The sequence below is a fragment of the Bemisia tabaci genome, chromosome 6, assembly GCF_918797505.1.
Source record: "Bemisia tabaci chromosome 6, PGI_BMITA_v3".
NCBI lineage: Eukaryota > Metazoa > Arthropoda > Insecta > Hemiptera > Aleyrodidae > Bemisia > Bemisia tabaci.
Window position 1 is genome coordinate 31,327,860 of NC_092798.1, and position 22,556 is coordinate 31,350,415.

The 22,556-nt window shown below is 36.2% G+C and overlaps 1 protein-coding gene across 1 annotated transcript; it reads right to left on the bottom strand.

Moving 5' to 3' along the window:
- Window positions 1–129: 129 nt before the first annotated feature.
- pic (DNA damage-binding protein pic) lies at window positions 130–22,206 on the bottom strand. Its single transcript, XM_072301996.1, has 21 exons — window positions 21,925–22,206; window positions 20,266–20,414; window positions 18,570–18,832; window positions 17,853–17,991; window positions 17,045–17,194; window positions 15,372–15,525; window positions 14,310–14,531; window positions 13,617–13,779; window positions 12,719–12,880; window positions 11,286–11,411; window positions 10,811–10,974; window positions 10,212–10,342; window positions 9,641–9,825; window positions 8,402–8,525; window positions 6,841–7,054; window positions 6,107–6,366; window positions 5,493–5,663; window positions 4,866–4,975; window positions 4,130–4,299; window positions 3,184–3,410; window positions 130–1,462 (listed from the first exon to the last, which is right to left on the bottom strand). Exons 1-21 carry the CDS (start codon window positions 21,983–21,985, stop codon window positions 1,379–1,381), a joined length of 3,429 nt encoding a protein of 1,142 aa, XP_072158097.1. The 5' UTR covers window positions 21,986–22,206; the 3' UTR covers window positions 130–1,378.
- Window positions 22,207–22,556: the final 350 nt, after the last annotated feature.

A 22,556-nucleotide genomic window follows, 5' to 3' on the forward strand; every position in this document is an offset into this window, starting at 1 on the left:
TTCTTGCCTTAACCCGGGAAATTTCTTAAATGCTTGTATAAATCGCATCATGTATACTTAAGGAAACCTGAGTCATAGATTTCATTTTACTCCAAACATATTTTTAAGTAAAAAAAAAAATACACAAAATTAATATTCCAGAGTTTTCTTTATTTTTCTTAGATGTCTTTCTAAGATATAATATTTGAGTCATCAATTTTTACATCTGGATTTAAATGGTGGTACAAACGGAGAACTGAACAATATGATTTGAATGTGGTTTTAAAGGTAATAACTCACGATTGATCTTATTATTGAAAACGGAAATCTAGAACATATGGATCTTGGATAGGAATCCCTTCTAAAAATACTTGGAAATTCTGAATGTACAACTCGGGGAATCACGGATTTTTCTAGGAAAACTGAAAAAAAATAAAGATAGTCAACAATAACACAAAAGCTTTCAAAGAACGTACACATTTTGATGATTTTTTAGATTGGACCTCCCATACTCTAAAAAACGCCAGGGTCTACATTTTGAGAGCATTAAACTTTCATTTGAGGCAGATGCAAGAAAGTTTACTATCATCAATTCATTTCTGAATCATTTGTTCACACCATTAAGAGTTTATGGAGAGCATTGAACCAGCAACTTGAATTTCAGATCAGACCTTTCAATTTTTTTTTTTTTTTCATCTGACTTGCATGCAGCTTAAATTGAGAATTTTCCGGTAGATTTGAAGGTTATTTCAACCTAACTTGCAACCTTCAGCAACCGTCAAAATTTTTGTACTGTTCAAAGACTACAAACTTACACACATCTGGTGGAAAATATACGGATTTTAATATGAGGAAGTTCTGCTCTTCAGGAAGAACACATCTTAAAATTATTTACAAACCGTTTACTTGAGAGGAAGAAAAATAATCTGATATTCATTAAATGGATCTTGTTATCGTCATAAAAGATTCCTAGGTTGTGAGATTTGACTACAAAAAGGCTCTCTTGTTTAGAAAAACGTGTATTCTTCAGTAAGAATGGAAGTTAAAAATCCCCATTCTTGGGAATATATAAAATTCAGAAGTTAAAAAAGAAGCTCTGAGTGAATAAAATTTGTTCCATATCCTGCAAGGAAGAACCTATGAATAGAAAACGTTCACATGACTTAAAACACAATTAGTCATACTAATTGAATCCACTGTTATGTTCTCCTTACAAGTTTATCTAACTTCACTTATCAAAAGCATCTTTTATCGGCAATTATGAAAATATACAATAGTGATTTTTACAAGACTGAATACTTAATATAAGTATTAAATTTACCAATGGTTAGGAGTTGACAGAGTAAAATTAGTTTCAAGTAAAATAAAGGTTAACAGAGAACAGTGACTTAGCACAATCTCAATGAATCCTGGTTAGGTCTTCAACGATTTTGACAAGCTCATCCACAGAGGCTTCTTGTTTCATTCCATTTCCACTGTCAATCTGAAACCAATCAATTGACATGTATTTGTTAAAACAAAAAGAAGAGAGAAGATACTAAACCAAGACCAATCCTCTCAAGTCAGCCATTGCGCATATTTGTGAAATCCACTCCTCCGCCCGGCCTTGACTTGGCTGCAGCCAGTGTGACGTCACATTGGCTGCTCTTGTAGGAAATACATTGCAAACAGCCAATTCTATGTCACTGTGCATTGGAGTTCCAAAACTTGTATTCGGGCATGACTGACCTGTGTAGATTGGTCTTGTACTAAACATTACTGAGACTGAGACTGAATGAGACTGAAATGATAACATTTAGTGTGTGATTTAACTCAAGTAGATCACGGTTTTTTAAGAGTAGGAAGTTTAAACTTAAGCATCAAAAAACGTGAATATTTTAGTTAGGAGCTACTTTTGAAAATTTTTGTTACACAAATTGTATTCTTTGTGAAATTTTAATGAAAAAGTATACAGAGAGTATAGAAGGTTAGAGGCCCGACTCAATGCTAGGTAATTGAAACAGAAGCGCTCGCAACGCGCTCGCTGGCAACGTACGCAACTACTATTTTCTATTGTTTTCTAGTGACAAGCGGCGGGTATGTTGCTGCCGGACCACCTCCACGTAGGCAATTTTTTATACATCGTCCGTCCGCAACTTTCGCTAAGCCAATCAGCGCAGTGGTATGGGATTCCGCTCGCCGCGCACTCTCGCGCCACCGTACGCAACTGCTTGCTCACGGCTCCAACTTCTGTTTCAATTCTTCCCTATCCAGTCGGGCCTCTAACCTTCTATACTCTCTGAAAGTATACATCATGATGCTTCAATTCGCACCTTGTCTTATGATTCATCCAGTAAAACTCTTTGATTGTTCACAAATGTCGATGGATATGTTAGCGGCAAAACCCGATTCCAGGCAAAACTAGTTTTGCCTAGGCAAAAATGTATTTTTCCGAGGAATCTAGTTTTGACTGCGCAAAAGTAGGCAAAACTAGTTCCGCCGGAGCGCTGTCAGTTTTGCCTGAACACGACCAGGCAAAACTAGTTCCGCCGGAGCGCTGTCAGTTTTGCCTGAACACGACCAGGCAAAACAAGTTTTGCCTGACCAGCAAAACTACTTGAACCAAAACTTAAAAAAAAATAAAAAATTTAAAATAAAAATAATAATTCAAAATTAAAAATTAAAACATGTCCTGAACATCTCTATTCACAGGCTCCACTGAGCCCTGACTGCAAATTTCAAGGTTTACCATGGACAATCTTCAATTTTTTCCATGACCCAGCAAGTTGAGTTACAAGTTCGTTGATGAATTCCCGTCCATTATCTGAGAGTAAAATACAAGGGGCCCCAAAAGTTAAAAAATATCTAATAACACCGGACTAACCGTGGCTGCTTTTTTAGATTCTAAAGGCTTCAAAACACACAACTTAGTCAGGTGGTCCCAGTAGTTTTGCCGGACCTCATCAGTTTTGCCTGAACATCAGCAGGCAAAACTAGTTCCGCCTACGGTCGGCTAGTTTTGCCTACGCAAATCAGGCAAAACAGGTTTTGACCAGGCAGATCTAGTTTTGCCGATTCATTTCTGGCAGAACTAGATTTGCCTAGGCAAAACTAGTTTTGCCTGGAATCGGGTTTTGCCGCTAACAGATACAAAAAGTTTATTGTTTTGTGGTGGTGGTAGGCACTTATTTGAAAAGAAAAAAAGAAATGAGAGAAACTACATACCTGAACAAGAGATGCTACACTTTTCATGTCCTTTAATGGGAGATCTAGGAAGCTCTCAACAAGTTCTCCATCGATAAAACCTTCGCATAGTTCCGTCTTAACATCAGTGTGAAAACTTCTCCAAAAACTGTGCTCAATCTTCCCAACTGACTTGATAACCTTGGTTAGTGCATTTTGCAGATTTAGGAGTAGGTTGTACAAATCTGGTGAGATTTGCGTAACAAGACCTGAGTAAGGGAAAATAAAAGAACGATCAAAATTAATACTCCAAAAAGTTAAGGAATTTCCACATTTAAATCTTCCTCTAATGGCAGACATATTGTGCAAATACAAGGGTCATCCACAAAATTCAGTTTATCGACTATTTTATATATTCTGAACTAAGGGAGAACTAAGAATCAAATCAGTGAAAAAGCTTACTTTATGGATGACCCTTATAATTACACAAATTGAAATAATATGTTGCTCTTGAAACAGGATTGCAGAAATAGCACAAATTTCTATAAAATACATAAATAGGGCAGTAGATGAGGGTTGAATTAAGTCCATGTAGAGAGTTCCATGGTTGTGAAACTTGCTTCCTAATCAACTCTGGTGCTTTTAGTAACACTTCTTGGGGTTTACATCGGACTCAATAATCGGTTCTGATAAGGCGACCAACAATGGCAGATCAGGATTACAAGCAGCAGATAACTATAACACATATCTCAACAGAAAGTGAATTTTGTGTAAAGCTCACTAAGCAACATGAATACTTGGGATTTTTATTTTTACTATCGTTCAAAGATTTACCTTTTTTTACTGATTTACACAAATAAGTATTGACAATTTTTTCTAACGGTTCCTTCTGTGCTTTGATGTAAATTTGATCAATAGTTCTGCTTTGAAAGCACCAATGAAAAGATTTGAAAAAATTGACTTAAAAAAGGAGCATGATGAATCTTACCAATAGATCCACTGGTTGTGCCGAAAAGAACACATCCTTGCGTTGGAGTAGATGTGTCACTAACGTGTTGCATTACTAATGATCCATGTTTAAATACATTGACCATTTCACCTAAGTGTATCTGCCCAACTCCATGCATTAGTTGTCTTTCTTCATCTGTGGTGGCAGCACTAAAAGAGTAAAAACACAATATTCAGTTAGATATTTTACTGTGTAGTGTAAGATAATCAATTTACTTAATTTGAAACCTATGTAGACATAAGAAAGTAAATATTATGCAGCACATAAAACCTGTGACCTTCAAAAATTGTCATTCAAGAATGAATCCAACATGTTTGTAGGTGAGCAGAGAGCTGGTAGCAGGACAGGGACGATGCTGCTCTTGGTGAAAAATCTAGCAAACCTAAGGAGACACATGAGAAAATTACCTATATTCGGTGCGATTAGCACCTCTGGTTGTAGCTACTCAATTTTATTTTTTTAGTAATTTGCTAAGAAAATGAGGATGAATTTAGCTCCACGCTTTTGTTGACTGATTTTTGTATTCCAGTGCTGAGTTTGTGTCAAAGAAATAACAAAATCAATCACCTGGGTAACATTATGAGGAAAGTAACCACTGGTAGAGAAGATTATAATAATGAGTAAAAACTAGTGAACAGATAATAGAAATCATGCTGCTATAATAAGAGCAGCGGAAAAGTGTGAGAAAATTATGGAGGAGATACAAAATTCTTACCTATCTTTTTGACAAATGAAGATGTTATTTGCATTTTCTGCTCCTAGGAACGTATCATCATCTAAAATTTCTACAGCTGTCATCCAATTTGGATTGTAATCCCTGGCAATCTAAAAAGTTCACAAAAAATTAAATAAGTCTTAAATGTTCATTGTATGAATTAAAGTTGATACGAATTTGTTGGTGGACTCTGTAATGCCAAGAAAAGTCTGACTTAATTTTGTGCAACACTTCACTCAAACTTTTATAAGTGCAAAACTGGAGATAAATCTTTTACCTCTTAAAAGCACACATTCAAATAAAATACTTTAACTCTTTTCTTTGCACTTTTTTGTCTAACTGTTGATTTAAGTTGTTCATATGCCGCAAGGTTATGAAGAGGATTTTCAAGATCACCGTTTTAGTTTATTTCATTACTTTACGAATGGACGAAACTCACTACATATTCCTATCTTACTCAATACTATTGAGTGATTTCAAATGCAAGTTTATCAATTCTGGATGAAGAAAGATTAAATTCAATATTGGAAATTAGATTCAAATATGTGAATGTGTTAATCAAAACCTTTCAAAAATAAACGTGCAAAAGAAAAAAAAAAAAAAAAAAAAAAAAAATTTGAAACCAACCTCCTCAAAGCTTCCTTCCATTGTTTTGTACTGAATGAGTGTCATTGACCTCATTAGGTCGCCAACAAGAATGAAATCTCCTTTTGTTTTCAAATAAAGAGCAATAATATTGTTGAAGTGACTGCACTCAAGTCTAAGTTCTTTTTCTGCTGTCCATTCAAAAAGCCGTACCTGCGGGGAAACAAAAAGAATGTCAGAGTTTATGCAGGTATTTAAGTTAAGATTTATGACAATGAGAATATATGCATGAATATTGAAATTATAGAAATGGATACAGAGACAGAAATTTGTGTCACAGAAATAAAATTTATAAGAAATTTTGTGATAAAAACGCACTCAAAGAGATAAAAAGATTCTAACTTTAAAAATATCGAGGAAGAGAGAAAAAGGTTCTGAAACTAAAGAACACTCAGCAAATTTAGAACTTCACCTTTGGTTTGAAAAGGCATAAGAATCTGCATTCAACTCTTGCCAGACTGTTCAGAATCGTGAATCATTTTCCACCTAAAATAATTAATATAGGAATAGGCCTCAATCTCCATGAAGCATCAATTACAATAAAAAAACATAAGAGGTTCATTGGTAGAAAAACAACTCAAAAGCCCAATACTCACAGTGCTGTTCAGACTGACTAATAGCTTTCCATTGAACTCCGCCAAACTGTAGCAAGCTCCTTTGACTTCCTTTTCAGTAACCTGAGTAAGTTTGCCATCATCGAAATGGAAAATCAGGATACGACCTTGTTTAGGCTCACTTTCTTCGGGGTTTACAAGAGCAGTTCCTACTACGTAATAAGTGTTGGGGTCATCTCCTAATTTTGTTGATAAAAGACTTAAGGCGTATTCGTTGGTCATCAGCGAGTAAGCGTGTAAAACTGTAAAAATGTAAAGAGATGAATGAATGCATGTGTAAGGAATGAACAAACTTGTGTACGTAAAAATAATAAAGTACAAACTGTAGGTGCCGAAAAAAGATGTCTGCAATTTAGCTACCGATTGTGTTGCAAAAGTCTACAATTTAAAGAAAAAAACATCATTTAGCTAGATCAACAGTTCTACGATGGTTCTCAAATACGTGAAGGGATTTATCCGGCCGTTTAAGGTAAAATCCAGGTGCATCAACTGCCAGTAACTACTAGTGCTTTCACAGTTATTTCGGCTGAAAACATTTTAAAATTATTTTTGAATTACCTACACCCTGCATCTAGCAGATATAGGAGGCAGATTAGGTTTTGTTAAAGTGAAGTTTTTAACTTACAGCTGAAAAGTATGAAAGTAGAAGTATTTGAATTGAAAGATAAGAAATAGCGAGTATGTTAGTCTAATGAAAACAAAAAAGAATACTGTACCTTCAAACGTATGTTGATCTATGATAAGTAAATTATGTACTTCAATTTCTGCGCCAATTTCAGCTGGTGTATTGTTTGACCCAGGTTTGATTAGGGAAAGTGAACCAGGATGTGAGGATGAGAAATTCTGTGCTTGAGTGCTAGCAGATGGTCTTGCCGGTACTAGTCCTGTGGATTCTTGTAAGTCTAGTCTCATTGTTAGCACACCAAAAGTCTGTTAAGAAGTTCAAGCAATTTAGAATAGTCAGCAAGAAAGGTAAGATCAATAAAAATGTTTTATCAGAAAATTCAGCGGGTGGTGTATAAATTAATTTGGTTTACAAGGGTTTTATGCAAAAGAGGTAATCTGCTTCATGGGCAGACCAGAGAATCAATTCGTCAAAGTGATGAGTCTGTTAGATTGGAGCATGATCAATTGAGGCTCTACTGTATTGAACATAGATTTACAAGGAGAGTAATATTAATTTTCTTCTTCCTACACAATTTCGATGCGTTAAAAGCTGCTAATAACTAATTAAATCTGTGAGAATGAAAACACACCAACTAAGCAACTTAAAAATGCTCAATATTCATAAGTCATGGAGGACGGCACATTTAAGTCAACTAGGGTCTTTAGTCCCTAAGTAATTGGCCTTTGGGTCAGCCTCAGTGGTGTAGTGGTCAAGGCAGTTCGCTGCCATCACTGAGGTCCCGGGTTCAATCCCCGGAGGTGACTGATATTTGAGGACACTCAAATATCAGTCATCGTGACTGTGGATGACTATGCCGCTCCAATACCCTGACCCTTCGAGGTTACAGGGTGCGGGAGGGACATAGTCACCCAGTAAGTAATCCGTCTGCACTGTTCGACTGGGTTGTGAAAAATCGGTAATCACTCGTAGTGTGCGCGACTGCCAGCGCTACCTATCAGTGTAGATTGCAACAACACAGTCCAACTCGGTGGAGGCATGGCCGTGCTCCGAAAGTCCGTGCTCTGCAGCGTCTGCCACAGTCTTTGATAAGACCTTCTGTTGGCTATCAGACGGCCGCTGAGCCTTGCGGGAATATAATTGATACTCAATGTGTCAATAGTACGAAGATAAGTTAAGGAGTACGGTCCAACTTCGGGGTGCACGACGGCAGTTGCCAGTTGCCTTGGCCCCTTGAGGGCGCCTCGCCGGCCAGCCCGGCCTTACTTACTTACTTACTTACTTACTAATTGGCCTTTGGTACCAACAATTTTTTCTTACACCAACTTTTTCACCTACTGCACAGTTTTTTAAGTTTCTTCAACATTTTCATTTTTCCCAGTAAGTGTGTTTTCAATCGCATTGATTCAATTAGCGGATATAATCAAAGGACATCCACAGTTTGTAAAAATATGCAGAGTAAATTTAGAACTAAATGAAAACAAATGATCAATTTTAAGACCTTAAAGGCTATGTATTTCAATTCACTCCCAAGGTCTATTAAGTTTCATAAATAAAATTTCAAGATTTGGTTTTAATAATGCTTACATCATATTAGGGGAGGGCTTCATCTCATTTTAAAATGCAAGTTGAGTAAAAAAAATTTGACAAACCTGTGAACTTTCTTGATGGGCTATTCGGCGGGGTGATTCTCCCAGAGGAACTGTGCGAATGTGAAGTTTTTGAATTTCATCAATGGTACCTATTGTGACAGTGCTATCTGTTGCCAAAGCTAAACTGTAAATGAAATTAAAAGAAACATTTGAATTGCTGTTACCGAGAGGAAAATTCTTCATTTCACATCCTACAAGATTTCCTAAGAAAGTACTTATTTTATGCATAACGATTGAGGTTAATGATACAAATAAATAAATAAAAATTTGGAGTTCTTTTATTAAATGGAAAACTCATTTGTTCTGGCCTCGGCTCAGGTGGCCTGAACCAAAAGCTATACATGGTCAGAAGTAACACAAAATCAAAGTATTTAGTGTTACTTCATTCAAACATACATTTTTCTATAATTTTCATGAATGATAATCACCTCGCACTTTTAGGTTTGGTTCACTTCGTTTGCAAAAATTCTCTCTGCACACTGCGCAGTAATCAAATTCTCATCAGCATTTTGTAAAAATTCAAGCTTGGCGGTAGAAATAGTTTGTTTCCAGCCTTTTCAATTTCTTTTTTTGTAGTAAGCTGTTAGTTTAATTGCTTTCATGGAAACACACAAGGTCTCTCAAATGCCTGATTTAGCTGCTTGAATACAAGGGAAATTTCAGATTGGTGCAGAGATTGATATATGATATGGACACAATATCAAACTGGCTATTAACTCAAAAAAGAGAGATTTTCTAGATTAGTGCTTTACTTTGTTGCAATTTTATTTGAGGTGAGAAATCAGGGTGTCTACTGAAGTCCACAAAAATAAAATAAGTACTTTTTAGGTACTTAAGGAAAAATTTAAGTACCTCGACTTGGGAGAAAAATTTAGTACTTTTAAAGTACCTTTTAGCGACGTAACTCAATTCTTTGATTTTGGCATTGCCGCGCGCTTTACTTTGGCTATTCCTGTGGCCTTTTTGGCTGTTTCCGTCAAATCGAGGGAAATGCCTTGTTCCGCTCCTCTACAACAACCACGCTCTTACGGGCTGACATTGTACTAATACAGCTGACGGACAACGCAGAGGGTTGCACAACTATCAGGCAATCGAACTGAAAGCGCAGCACAAAATGCGAAAAATTACAGACCTTCCGCGAGATTTATGTACTTTTAAGGTACTTACAGACCGACCTTAAAAAATGCGTACTTTTTCCAGACTGGTAGACACCCTGGAAATAAGTTCTTGCTGATTTACCTGTCAGGGTATGCCTCTGAGTTCAGCGAGCACATATAATTTACTTCCTTCAGGTTAACATTTGAAAAGACGAGCTTGTGATTTGAGGAGTAGATGACTGTAGGTCTATCTGAGCATGCGAATACATTGTTTAATGATAAGGATTTGAACGTCTTTAACACAATGGGTTGAGTTCCTAGAGTTACCTGAAACAAAGACAAGTCTTTAAATAAGAAGAACACTTTTCTCATTACCAGATTGAGAGAGAGAGAGAGAGAGAGAGAGAAACAGCAACATTACACGCACACAAATCACAAATAGTCACAGTCAAATTTTTCAAATTAAATTCATGGAATGGACTTTTTTCTTATCAACAAGATGCAGGCACCATTTTTAAGGTATGAGGTATATGTAATTGGTACAGTCTGAACAGGGGTCTAAACCAAAATAGTTGCCATCAATGCTGACTTTCAAAGAATATGGTCGTCGTCTGTTATTATTAAGTACAATATTTTGTTTCTCTTTTTTGTACCTTACGATACTTGTTCATTGCTATTCTTAAGCTGAAATAAAAAACGGAATGAATCCTTACTTTCTTTTTCTCTGACAATTGACCAGTCGACTTGTTTAGATTAAAATAGAACATAGATCCATCTCCAAGGGCACAGAGGAGGTAAGACATACTATCAAAAGTTGCCATGAGTATCGATCGAGGCATTATTTCTGAAAATACAAAAAAAGAATTACTAGACAAAAGGAGGGAGATTGAATAAAAATTTCAGAAATTTCAAAAAGGTGAAAATTTGAAAAGTTTGCTAGTATTGAAAGAACACCCACTCACTACAGTTTCAAAGCTGCCATACAATGAAAACACTCTGAGATCAGGAGTGAAAGCAGGATCTGCTTTTGCCTCTATTTTCTGAATTGAATAAAACGGATTCAATAAACAGTTTTTTGTTTTGTCACCATATGACCCAATGTATTATTATTTTTTTTTTGCCAAACCAAACCTGGCACTGTAAAGTTTGGACAGTGTATTATAAATGCGAATATTCATTGACTTCAGATCGGAATTTTTTTTATTGATTATGAGTAAAATAGACTATCTTTCATTAGCATGTGATAGGTAAAAAAGTCTTTCAGCCTAAAATATGCACTAAGTTGAACAAATAAAAGAGAAGTTTAACTGACCTCCGCCCAAATTTTCCTTGCATAAAGTTTCCAAGGAAGGCAGTCTGACAACTCTGGCAGAAATATCAGTCCAGAGACCTACAGCTCCAAGTTCAGCTTTCTCATCATCATCAGACAGGACGGATATATCCAAGCAGGCAACCTCATGTTCTAGGGTGACATGACTAAAAATAAAGGCACATCATTAATAATAAGGCTAATTTAATACATGAGGTGTGATGCTCATAGGACAACTCCTAAGAAAACTCTTAATGCCATACATTAAAATTGACTGACAGTAATAAAATTCAAATTGACTTAAATAACACATTCCGAAAACGTAATCATCTATGATACAGCATATAATGTGCTGCATGCTTTCCTTTCTTGAGAAGATTCTTGAATTAAATTTTTCTTGGAAAAAATTAAGGTTTGTTTCGCCAGGATTTGCAAGACAATAAAAAAAGTAGGGAGAGATGCGTTGAGAAATATTTACCCTTTTTGGACGAGTTCTCCCATTATTAATTCCAGATAATACAGATCGTTACCAGTTGCGCAGAGGACCTGGTTCTTATGGCATGCCGCAACACTTACTTTCTTGTCATTCGGAACTTTCCATTCACTGAAACAGTAAAAATTAGCAAAATAAAAACATTGAAAAAAAGAGAAAAAAGTCCTATTTTGTTCGACGCAACAATTTGGAACATTTCGTAACTATTGTATTTTCTTAGGATGTTCTTTCTGTTAGGGGGCATGGTCTATTTTTATTCTTTTTATTTTTTGCACAATTTTGCAACGTTTTGGCGACATTGTTTCGAAACAATTGGAACGTCCTCGAAGCGTGTTACAACAGTTGTGTACATTTGTTAACAGGATTTCTAACCTCTTTTTTAGCTGCTTTGCTCTCATTGGTTGTGAAAAAGTGACGCAAATAACACAAAATCGGTAACAGGAGACAATTGTTGCAGCGAATAAAATAGGTCTAAAGATGAGGGGAGAAAACCTCAGATTTGAGTCGATAGTTAAGGAAACAAATTAATTGTGATGGATAAATTGGGATTGGAAGAAGAAATGAGGCATGTAGGCTTGGCACTGCTCAAAGGTGTTGACCATGTTACTTCTTCTTTGCCGCACCGAGAAAAAAATGTCCAATTCTCAATACTCAAGTATAGTGCATAGTAGGTTTTTCGGGCATTCAAAATTAACAGAAAAAGCATTATATAGACAAGTAAATACAGGAAATAAGATACCCATATTTTTGATCATGTCAGTTCAACAAAGTCTTTTGGAGAAAAGGCCTCAGATTTGCAAGATTTTTGCTTTTTAGACGTTGGTATCACTAAGAGACCAAGTTTTGTGTACCAGTGCTGATTTGAACACACACCAGTTAAGCTGTAAATCATTATTTTCAGGTATATGGTTTTTGCTAGGTGCATTTCCCTACATCTTTTTTTGGTCAATTAATAACGCCAATTATTCGTCACATTATGAAATCCAGGTTCCTGATTGAATCAGCTTGTGCAAAAACGTCCGTTGTCTAATACAGGGTTTCATAATTGCAGTGGTTTCTTTGGCCCCACAACATTGATGAATAAGATCAATTTCTTTAATAAACGTTAAATTACACTTAGGGGATTTTTTTATAAAATGTTTCTACATTCCTAGCTTCTTAAACCATCTTGTGTCTGTAAGTTGCAACAAAATCATCCATTCAAATTCTGAAACATTTTATTGAACATCGGACTTTTCGCACAACTCAATTCAATTGCAAAGGAAACACATTGATTCACCATCAATCTAAAGGTTTCAAAGATACATTACCATTCAGCAAAATGGTCCAGAATTTAGCATTTATCTTGCAGAGATTAGATTCTACAAAATTAAAGTGCAAAAATGAGAGAGAAAATAAATAATTGAATAACTCATTACCTTAACATCTGTTTCGAGGCAATGGAGATAACTCTGGTAGACTGAGGAGTCACTTGAATGATTTGATCATCACATGCGTTACCACAGTAAAAAGTACGATCATCGGATAGGAAGCCTGGGAGATCTGTCTCTTCCACCTCTTCACCATTCAACATTAACACTCTGAAATGAACCACAAACTTAGAAAACTGGAGGTGTACAAGTATTGATAGATTTCCAGGAAGTGACCTTGAATAAGTTAATTTCTACATAACTTAGCTTTTTAGACATTATTGAAGTATTGATGAGCAGATTCAGGTTAAACCAGATACAGGGTTTGGTAATTTCATCATTGTTATTCCGTAGATCATCCAACACTTGATTATCCTAACTCCCATTATCCGACACAGTGCTATAATCAGTGGCGTGGCAAGAATTGCGATATATCGATTGTTATGCCATATAAACCTATGGAAAAGGATCGATAAACAGGGTGTTAGCAGCAAACACCTTAATAATTGATTCTTTACCATAGGTTTAACTGGCATAACAATCGATATATCGCAATTCACGTCACGCCACTGGCAATAATACTAAATTATTTTGACAGAGGAAAAACAGCAGTCAAGAAAAGAAAGAAAAGAAAGAATCGAATCGATTATTAAGGTGTTTGCTGCTAACACCCTGTTTATCGATCCTTTTCCATAGGTTTATATGGCATAACAATCGATACATCGCAATTCACGCCACGCCACTGGCGATAATACTAAATTATTTTGACAGAGGAAAAACAGCAGTCAAAAAAAAGGTTAGTTTTTTGCTCAAAAAAGTGCTGACAGTTGTGCATAATTTGTCTTGGTAGTACAGTTACGACAAATTAAAAAAAAAAAAAAAATAGTATAGAATTATGATGACAAACCTTGTATGACCGACGAATGATAAAATGAGAGCATTGTCCAATTTACTAAAGGTATCGATACTGATTGCCCAAATACCCTTGATTTCAGACAGATCAATAGACGCATGCTCTTGAATACCAATTCCATTTCTAATGATGCGCAAGGATCCTTCTTTGAAAGCTCCTAAAAAAGGAAAGAGGATATTAAAAAACAAGAAAAATTCTCAAAAAAATTGAGCAAGTTCAAACCATTACAACTACCGTTCCAGCTCTGCAGCAGGCTTTGGAGTTGCAGTTAAGGAGCCATTGGAGTAAGGCATGTGGTGAGGTACATTTGAGGGAGTTGCCTGTGCACTCTTTTTTCCGAAGAAAAAGGATGAAAAAAAAAGAGCATTTATACATGGGGAATGAACAATAATGACAAGTCACTACTTAAGACAATAAGAAGCTTGCGGATAGTAAAAAAGATAGCTCAACAACCCTGCAAGACTGTTGATCATACCATTATTCTTAATACAGGTCACTGTAAGAAACACAATTGTTTTGGAAAAACTTAAGGCCAGAAAACTACCAGCATTCACAAATCAAGAATGATTCACCTGGTGGCTTAGCTATACTAGCTAATATAGGCCGATATAATAGGTTGCACTGAACAAGATATGTAGTTCAAATTAGACTAGAATTTCTGGTAAAATAAGATCACTAAATTTATACCTGAGCACGTGACTAGCTGTCCTTGACCCTGCTTGTCCAAATCAACGACAACCATATCTACAATAGGAGCAAGATTTGTGAATGTTTCCATGACTTGAACATAAGAGCCATTTTCATCTTGGGTCTTCGTTAGCTTGACAAGCTGGGAGTCGCCTAACCGCGAACCAATGAAGAAGACTCCGTTATCCAAGTAAGTGATGGATTCCGGTATACTTATTTCACCTAAAAACAAGATAAAAAGAGGAAGATATTCAATATTTGTCTTTCTTCAGGGCACTTACATTGGCGGATAGGGCAATATGGAAGTAATGACACTACTTTTTGGATATTTTACTAAATATTATGATAAACTATCTAAGTGCTCAAAAATGATTTAATTCCTCAAGTCAAGATCATGTTCACTTTAGGGGAATGAGAAGACTTTCAACCATAAAAGTTATTGCACATACCTATGATAAATTTCATTTCATCTCAAGGTTTCCACCTCTAATTCTGAAACTGGAATTTTAGAGGACAATAAATAAAAAGTAAAATTAAAGCGCTTTACAAAAATCAAGCGCTTTACAAAAATCAAGCACTTTCAAGGCCTTTTCCAAATCAAGAACTTTTGAAACACTATTGATGGTCATTGGAAGTAGGGGTGTTCAAACGAATTTTTGCCGGAACTCTTTCGATATCGTCTCTTATTGAAACTGGCGGCAGTACCAACAGTGGCGATGATATCGACAACAGCCGGCCTTATCGGATTTTTGAGAGCTCGCACTCAATGCATAGTTGCCCCTTGTGTCGGTTTATCAGATTGCCTGGCGCGGCGGCGCATGAAATAGATGTACACATGGCAACAGCTTATTTTCGCCAGCTCCGAAAACTCTCATCGCTATCGGTAAGAGCGCTCTTATCGTAACTTTTTTTTAACGGAACAGTTTCGGTAGCTTACCGACAACCGATAGAACAGCCCTAATTGGAAGCATGCCTGGTGAAGGCTATTTCAATAGGTGTCGAAATAATTACCGATTGATACGCTAATGGAAAGATATAGAACAAGGTGCTATCTAAACTTACCAAGCAGTTCAACTTTGGGATCTTTCACCGAGAGGGAGCCATCCATTTTCTCTTCTTTCTCCAATAAAAGCATGAAAAGATGACCTGCCATATCTCCTAGAAGATATCTGGACCCTTGCTTGTCAACTTGCGTGTAGCAGGTAATTGTACTTTGCTGAAATGAGCAGAAACCAAAATATTATGTAATACATAAGGCAAGTCAGTCTTTAAGATTTGCCGTACAAAAATTTCTGCAGACCAAACCAATGACTTTAACTTGTCAACGAGAGTGTAGCTTCATAAGATGTTCCAAATCGGCTACATTTCTGTCCTCTTCAAAAAGACAGCTACGTACTTGGAGAATTTGTCATAAATCAGTTACTGGTGAAATAAGATTGTCCTTTTAGTGCCTGAATTTTTAGTATCAGCATGACTAAATAGGATGTCTTTATGCTTTCATGTTAGGTTTAGACACATATTTAATTTTCCTTGGATGCAGAGGGTGAAATAAAGCTCCTTGTTATGTCCTTTATGCCACCTTAGTTTTTTCCACCTTACTTAAAACTGTATCTTTGTCCTCCAAATAACTAGATCTCAACTATTGTTGGAGATAAAATCTTGATTTTTTGACAAAATTTAACTTCGATTGATGTGGTTCTGTAGCTCTCTGACAAGTGATCCTAAAGTCAATTGATTAATTGATAATTTCTGGTTTTAGGATACTTTTTTAAAGATCCTCAAACATCACATCATGCAGAAAAGTATCAGGTGTTTTTACACAAGATTCAACCTAGAAACATTTTGAAAAACCTCCGAGAGTACATTCCGAGTGAATAACACAAATCACTTCGTCTTTTGATCTGCGATAATCTCTGAAGACGTACGTGTGAAGTTATTTCATAGGGTTTTTCCATCAAATCTTGTGTAAAGATAATGATGGAATCCAGCACAATGCAATTTTTCAGATGTTTTTTTAAAAAAAAGTCTTAAAATGCAGAAATTATCAATTGATCGACCAACCATCAAATTTCTCTCTAAAGAACTAAAGGTCCACCTTGATCATCCAGATTCAATCATCAAAACGGTGAATTGCACAACTGATATAATGAAAGTGTCATTCCTTCCAATACACATCACTCATTCTCTCATGATTTGGACAGTATCTTTACTTTAAATTGTAAAAGTAATGACCAAGGACAACCAAAAATTTTTGTTCTTTAAAGAATATTCGACACTAGATTGCTCATTTGGAATATGATAGCATGCCTCTAGAACTAGACGAAGGCTTGCTTTTCACACTCCAGTAAACTAAGCATCATATGTACGAGTCATACGAGTCATTATGTTATTCATTACACATTGCTATACATTGCCAAATTTAGGCATTAAAGAGACTGAGCTGAGTTCTTGCGTTGGCACAAAGGAAAACTTCAGAGAGTCTGGAAACAAAAGAGGGAGAAAACCTTCAAGCCAAAGGCTCTCACTTTTTTTTGCAAAATAATTTCAAGGTATGAAAATTATAGCTAAAAAGTATTGTGCAATGGATGAATGTAATGCAGATTTTTAAAGAATTAGCGTATTTCCGTGTATTCTTGAAGTAGTTAGGATCTTGGAGCAAACTTATATTAATTTGAAAGAAAATGTAACTCAGACTTAAATTAATATTTAAAAATTAATGCAGCAAAATTTCATACTTTTATCACAGGAGGAGCAACTGCAACATAAGTAGTTCCATTATGGTACAGTATAGATTCTTGGCCGATTATGATGGCACCGCATAAAGGTTCTGGAACAGGAATAACGATTGATGCTTCTGTTTCGATGTTGTCTTGTTTCCAAGGAACCTAGAAAAGAGGTACTAGATATATTTATCATCTAAACAAGACTGATTCAGTAGTTTTTTTCGAGACATTAAACAGAAAAAATTAAACAAACTTGCAAGCTTACAACGAAAGGGCTTTTAAAGGGGCAACAATTTTTTTTAAAAAATCTCCGACTTTGAATTATACTTCTTTCACAGTTTTGTTATGTTTCTCTTCAAGAGTGGCACTGGGACAAACCAGAAAAAAATTGGTTTAATTAAAAAAGCAGATTGACTGGAATGTATCATTAATTTTTGAAAACAGCGGATAAGAAATTCATATCATTCCCTGAAAATCTTTATAACATCACAAAGCATTTGGCAACTTTTGAAGGCTCTTACAGCATTTTTCTTTTGCATGGCAGTATAGCGGTCAAAATCTTCACATAATTCTTTAATTCAACTTTATTAACTTCTGTTACTGAATGAAGAAGAAAGCTAAACACATGGTAGAAACCAGCCTAAAATCAACAATAATAAATGTATGAGAGGTAGCCTTACAGTCAGGTGCGTAGCTTTAAACGCACACTTTTTTGTCTTATGAAAAGGACTGAGCTATCATAATAAGTCGGAATAAACAGTGCGTTAAAAAAACTAACAACTATGATAAGATCATTCACACTCTAATTATCAATACTAACCTTCATGAACTCTTTGTCTTTCAAAGAGATTTCGTGAGTTTTTACGTGCCTTCCATTTAAATCTTGATGGACAAGGATTATTGTAGGATTTTGACATCCATGCAAAAAGCCAACATCCTGAACCTCCAATTCTTCCATTCTGGTAAGAAATTTAAAAAAAAAAGATCATGGTAAAATTCAATTTCATTTAGTTATGCAACACTATCAAGTTATGTAATATTACTGATTGTATTTTTGAAGGGAATAACTTGGATTAAATACAGACGGAAAGTTTTAGTAGGTACGATATTTTAGTGTATTTTGGTACCGCAGAGACTGTTGCAATGATGGTTAGTGTGCGATTAAACACAAGTAGATCATGGTTTTTACAAGAAACGGAAGTTTACATATGTGCATCGAAAAATGCTAATATCTTAGTTAAGAGATATTTTCAATGATTTGCATTGCACAAATTGGGTTTGACATGGTTTGAATGAGGAAATATAGTCATATTGCTGAAATTTGCACTTTTTTTTAGTCATCCAATATTTTGGTTTTCAAAAGCTTTGAAACAAAATTCACATATGGAACTATCCTCACTGTTAAAACCTCAATAATTCTGGCACGAACAGACCAAAGAATAATTAGATCATGTTTTACTTAAAAGATGAACAGTAACTTTTATTAAAGAATTAAAGATAAAATAAACAATGAAATTCATTAACAAAAATAACCTACCTGATACTTGAGGCTTTGAGCTCAGAATTATCTTTATCCAGGGGAATGATCTTGAAGAGCCCGTCATACAATCTCAGTCCAATTACCCTGGCTTCAGGATCTATCACAGCTACTATTCCATTTTCAGATGCTTTGCCAATTCTATCCGATACATTCCCATGTGCTTTGGTGATTATTTCCAATGCTTCGCCTTCACCTTTGCATTCTAGGATCATGGCATTGTACCGAATTGTTACGATGAAGAGGAGATCCTTGGACTCGTGCTGAAAATTGTTCAATATTTACTAGAAAATGTGTGTTACCTTTTGACTTAACCATAAAAAATTGAAAAAAAAAGAAACAGAAGTAGGCATTTTCTTCTGTACATTTATCTTATTTCAGGCACTTGTCCAGTGAAATTACAAGTCATGACTTCCAATTTTGAAAGATCCTCTCCCAATTCAACTGGACTAATTCTTGAAATCTCTTTGGTTGTTGAATAATTGGAAATGAAAAAACAAAGAATGCAAGTCAAAACTTTTCATGGCAATTATATTGTTCGTAGGAGGAAAAATGTTCATAAAATATTTTTTTGCCGCTAAAACTTCTAAGAAAGCATTATTAAGAGCCAACTTTTTAATGGAAAGGCAGACAATGGATCACTAGACAAGGTACGAATTTAAGCATTCCGGTACATGTTTCTTAACCAAAATTTCACGTAGAACACGATTCGCGCAACGAAAATTACTGAAACCAACTCCTAACGAAGATATTAACCTTTTCATTTCACATTGGTTACGAGGAATTTGAACTGCCCGCTCACAAGAAACTCAAAGCTCTACGTGAGTCAAATCGCGCACGACAACGGTCTCAGCAAGTTTCTTAATCGAGCAATATTCATTTTCCACCATGTGTTGTTCGAACTATAGGCAATTTGCTATAGCTGAGCCAAAGTGTCAAGATTGAGGTTGCCAGATTTTTACATTGCGCAGAGACTGTCATGATAACGTTTAGCGCGCGATGTGAATCACGTAGAGCATTGAGTTTTCATGAACAGGTGGTTTGAATTCACGCATCGAGAATCATTAAATATCGTTGTGAGGAGTTGATTTCCATAATTTTCATTATGCGCATCGTGCTCTACGTGAAATTTTGGTCACGGATCATATATCAGAGTGCTGAAATTCGTACCTTGTCTAGTGGTCCATTGTGATTTGCTCCGCACTAAATTACTGAGTTCTCATCTTGATGAGAGAAAAGTTCATGAAGCATGATGAAGATGTTCTTAAATTTCCCTTGTTGCAAACCCCCTCTTACCTTGACCTTTCGGCTAAAGGGTCCCTATAAGAGAACTTCTAAAACACCATACAGAGTCTGATTTAATAAAAAAACCTCTTTGTGCATGCAATAACTAGGTACACAGAAAGTTTGATCTTAAGAGCCTATCATGCTCAGGAGTTGCGAGAGACATTCTGTCAAATAATATTGAAATTCAGCCAGTGCCCAATTTCTTGGTATTCTGTGCACAGTCCATTATCTATTAATTTGCTGGCCAGATTATAAAAACAGACAATAAAGTCAACTAGCCCATCAATTAGCCCTGTAATTAAACAAAAATGTGGCAAGGCAAAATCTAGAATATCTTAAAGCCACAATAAATTGATGGAAATTTTTCATAACTGAAGTTGTAAATTGAGGGAAGATGAGATTCACTTACTGGAGGTCGAAATGATTTCATGACAGCTATTTTGCCGTAGAGACATATTTCTTTGATTGCTCTCAAGCCTTCAGGAGTGACAAGATAAATTTCAATTCGGTTGCTTTTCGCCAAAATCAAATTCAAGTCATCCGGTCCTGTGAAATTACCTGCAAATTAAAAGCAACAGTAGTATCAGGTATTAACCACACTTTGTCTCGAAAGGAGTATAGGATAAATAAGGTGCAACATAACTGGGGATAAAGCTCCTCTTAATCTTGAGCATTGATGCAAAAGCGATCCTGTATTTGAGGTACCCGATGCAAATAGACTCCATAAGCAAAACTACCTATGTTTAATTACCTGAGGGCTTCTATTTTATCCATGGAACGCATGGAACACAATGGATCGGGTTCTCTGTGTTTTGGCTGAGCTTAGGATTGCATGTTACCACTAGCAACCAACTACAGGAGAGGGATCCAACCAATCCACTGGAATGCAGGGAATGCACTGGTGGACAAGGATAAAAAAGTGACGCGTTTAACTGATATCCTCTGTGGTATGGATAAAAAAGCCCTCCAGACAGGGAGAGAAAGAATCTGAACACTCTCTGCTGTTTTTCAGCAAGAAAACACAACATACCTAAATGGAATCTGTTGTCCGGATCAACGTGGTTGTGACAGGTATCATTGGGGATAAAACTAGGCCTTAAGTTGGGTCGGAACAATTGCCAAATCGAAAATGTAAGTCGGCAATCACAAGACTCCGTTTACTTTATTTCTTACATGGAAAACTACTCAACAGCAATTCTTTTAAACTGCTGTGATTTTTCTGCTCTTTGCAAAGAAAATTCTGCAAAAACTTCAAGGAATGATGTCAATTTGTTCTCCTTCAAAAACAATAACATAGTGGCAGAGATTTTCAGACACCGCAAACAAGTTGTTATGATTGCCGACTTACACCGTCCAGATACAGGTTTTATTTCTAATTGGTTGCTGCAGAGTAAGGCAGACTTGAGTAACAGTGTGCTGAGCTCCTGGCAGGTTCAATGCTTTACACCAGAACATTTTAGGAATTGTCAGCTCACAAAAGTAATTAAATGAGTCAAAAAACTTGAGGAGCTTTTCTTAATTTTCAAAATTACGATATTGCAAGTACCTACAAGCTCTCATGGCTGTTACAGAACTAATAGGTTCTAGAGGCTGACCTTACATGAGCGACTGATTTTTTTCTTAAACTATGCTATACATCTTCCTGTCTCCCATAAGAAGGCCTCGAATCTTGCAAGAGTCTGCCTGAGTTATGGCCAGCATACTTCACTTGATTGATAGACATGACAAAACCGTTTACCAACAGCAGAGAGGTTAGGAAAGGTCTCGACCATTCATGCATCGATACTTCACCACTATTTTGCCATTTTCTCCGTCCAATGAAATTTTCTGTGTAGTTACTTGATGCAACCTAATATCTAACTCCTGAAAACGCTAAAATTGCGGATTTGCAAAGAGAAGACAGGATAACCGCAAACTGAGGACCACTGTAAGTCATGCTGTCTGATAAGACTTGGGCACCAAGTGTTGACGGAGTTTTGAGCCAGTAGCATCAGGAAGACAGGCTACATTTCAATGTAATTATCTTGATCGAAAGGGCGTATTTACGTAATTCGGCGAAATATCTTACCGGCGACGCATGCAGAAACGGCTGTCGGTTTGTGAGCAGTCACGATGTAATGGTGAGCCATGACAACAGTCAAAAGCTCTAAGTAACAGCAAACTGAATGACGCGATAATCTCTAAAACTTTGCGAAAACTAATGGGCTTGAAACTTCACAGTAGTATTGATCACGTTGCGAGCAAGAAACAATTATTTCCCATCAAGCACAAATCACATAAAAACATGGGCATGAGCTCGAAAAATGAAAATGCTGCTTGATGAGCGAACTTCAAGAATCAACTTGATGAATGCGGAAGGTGCCGCCAGTGTCGCCCATGTGCCCTTGCAAGGTTGCTCGTTTCTGATAAAAATAATAATTTTACGGTATGTATTTTTTCTTTTTGTACGTAATGTTGCAACTGCGTGGCGGCAAAGCTGCGCGGTAAACCTGACGTTTTCAAATTAACAAATTCACACCATCGTGGTGCTCTGACGAAAATAATGAAGGGAATGTATATTTAAAATATAAATGGCTTCTACGTTTAAATAAAAGTTTAACAGTAGCAGGATGCGTTATGTCTTTTCATCACTATCAAATAAAGTGCCCTTCAATAATGGCGCCAAATTTGGCAGTGGAGGGGGAAACGGAACAAGCGGGA

Excerpts from the sequence above, each read along its gene's own strand:
- pic (XM_072301996.1), bottom strand. The coding sequence starts at position 21,985 with ATGGCTCACCATTACATCGTGACTGCTCACAAACCGACAGCCGTTTCT. Across the intron at positions 10,975-11,285 it reads GGAGAACTCGTCCAAAAAGG|TCATGTCACCCTAGAACATG; the intron begins GTAAATATTTCT and ends CTTTATTTTTAG. Across the intron at positions 6,367-6,840 it reads AGATCAACATACGTTTGAAG|TTTTACACGCTTACTCGCTG; the intron begins GTACAGTATTCT and ends ACATTTTTACAG.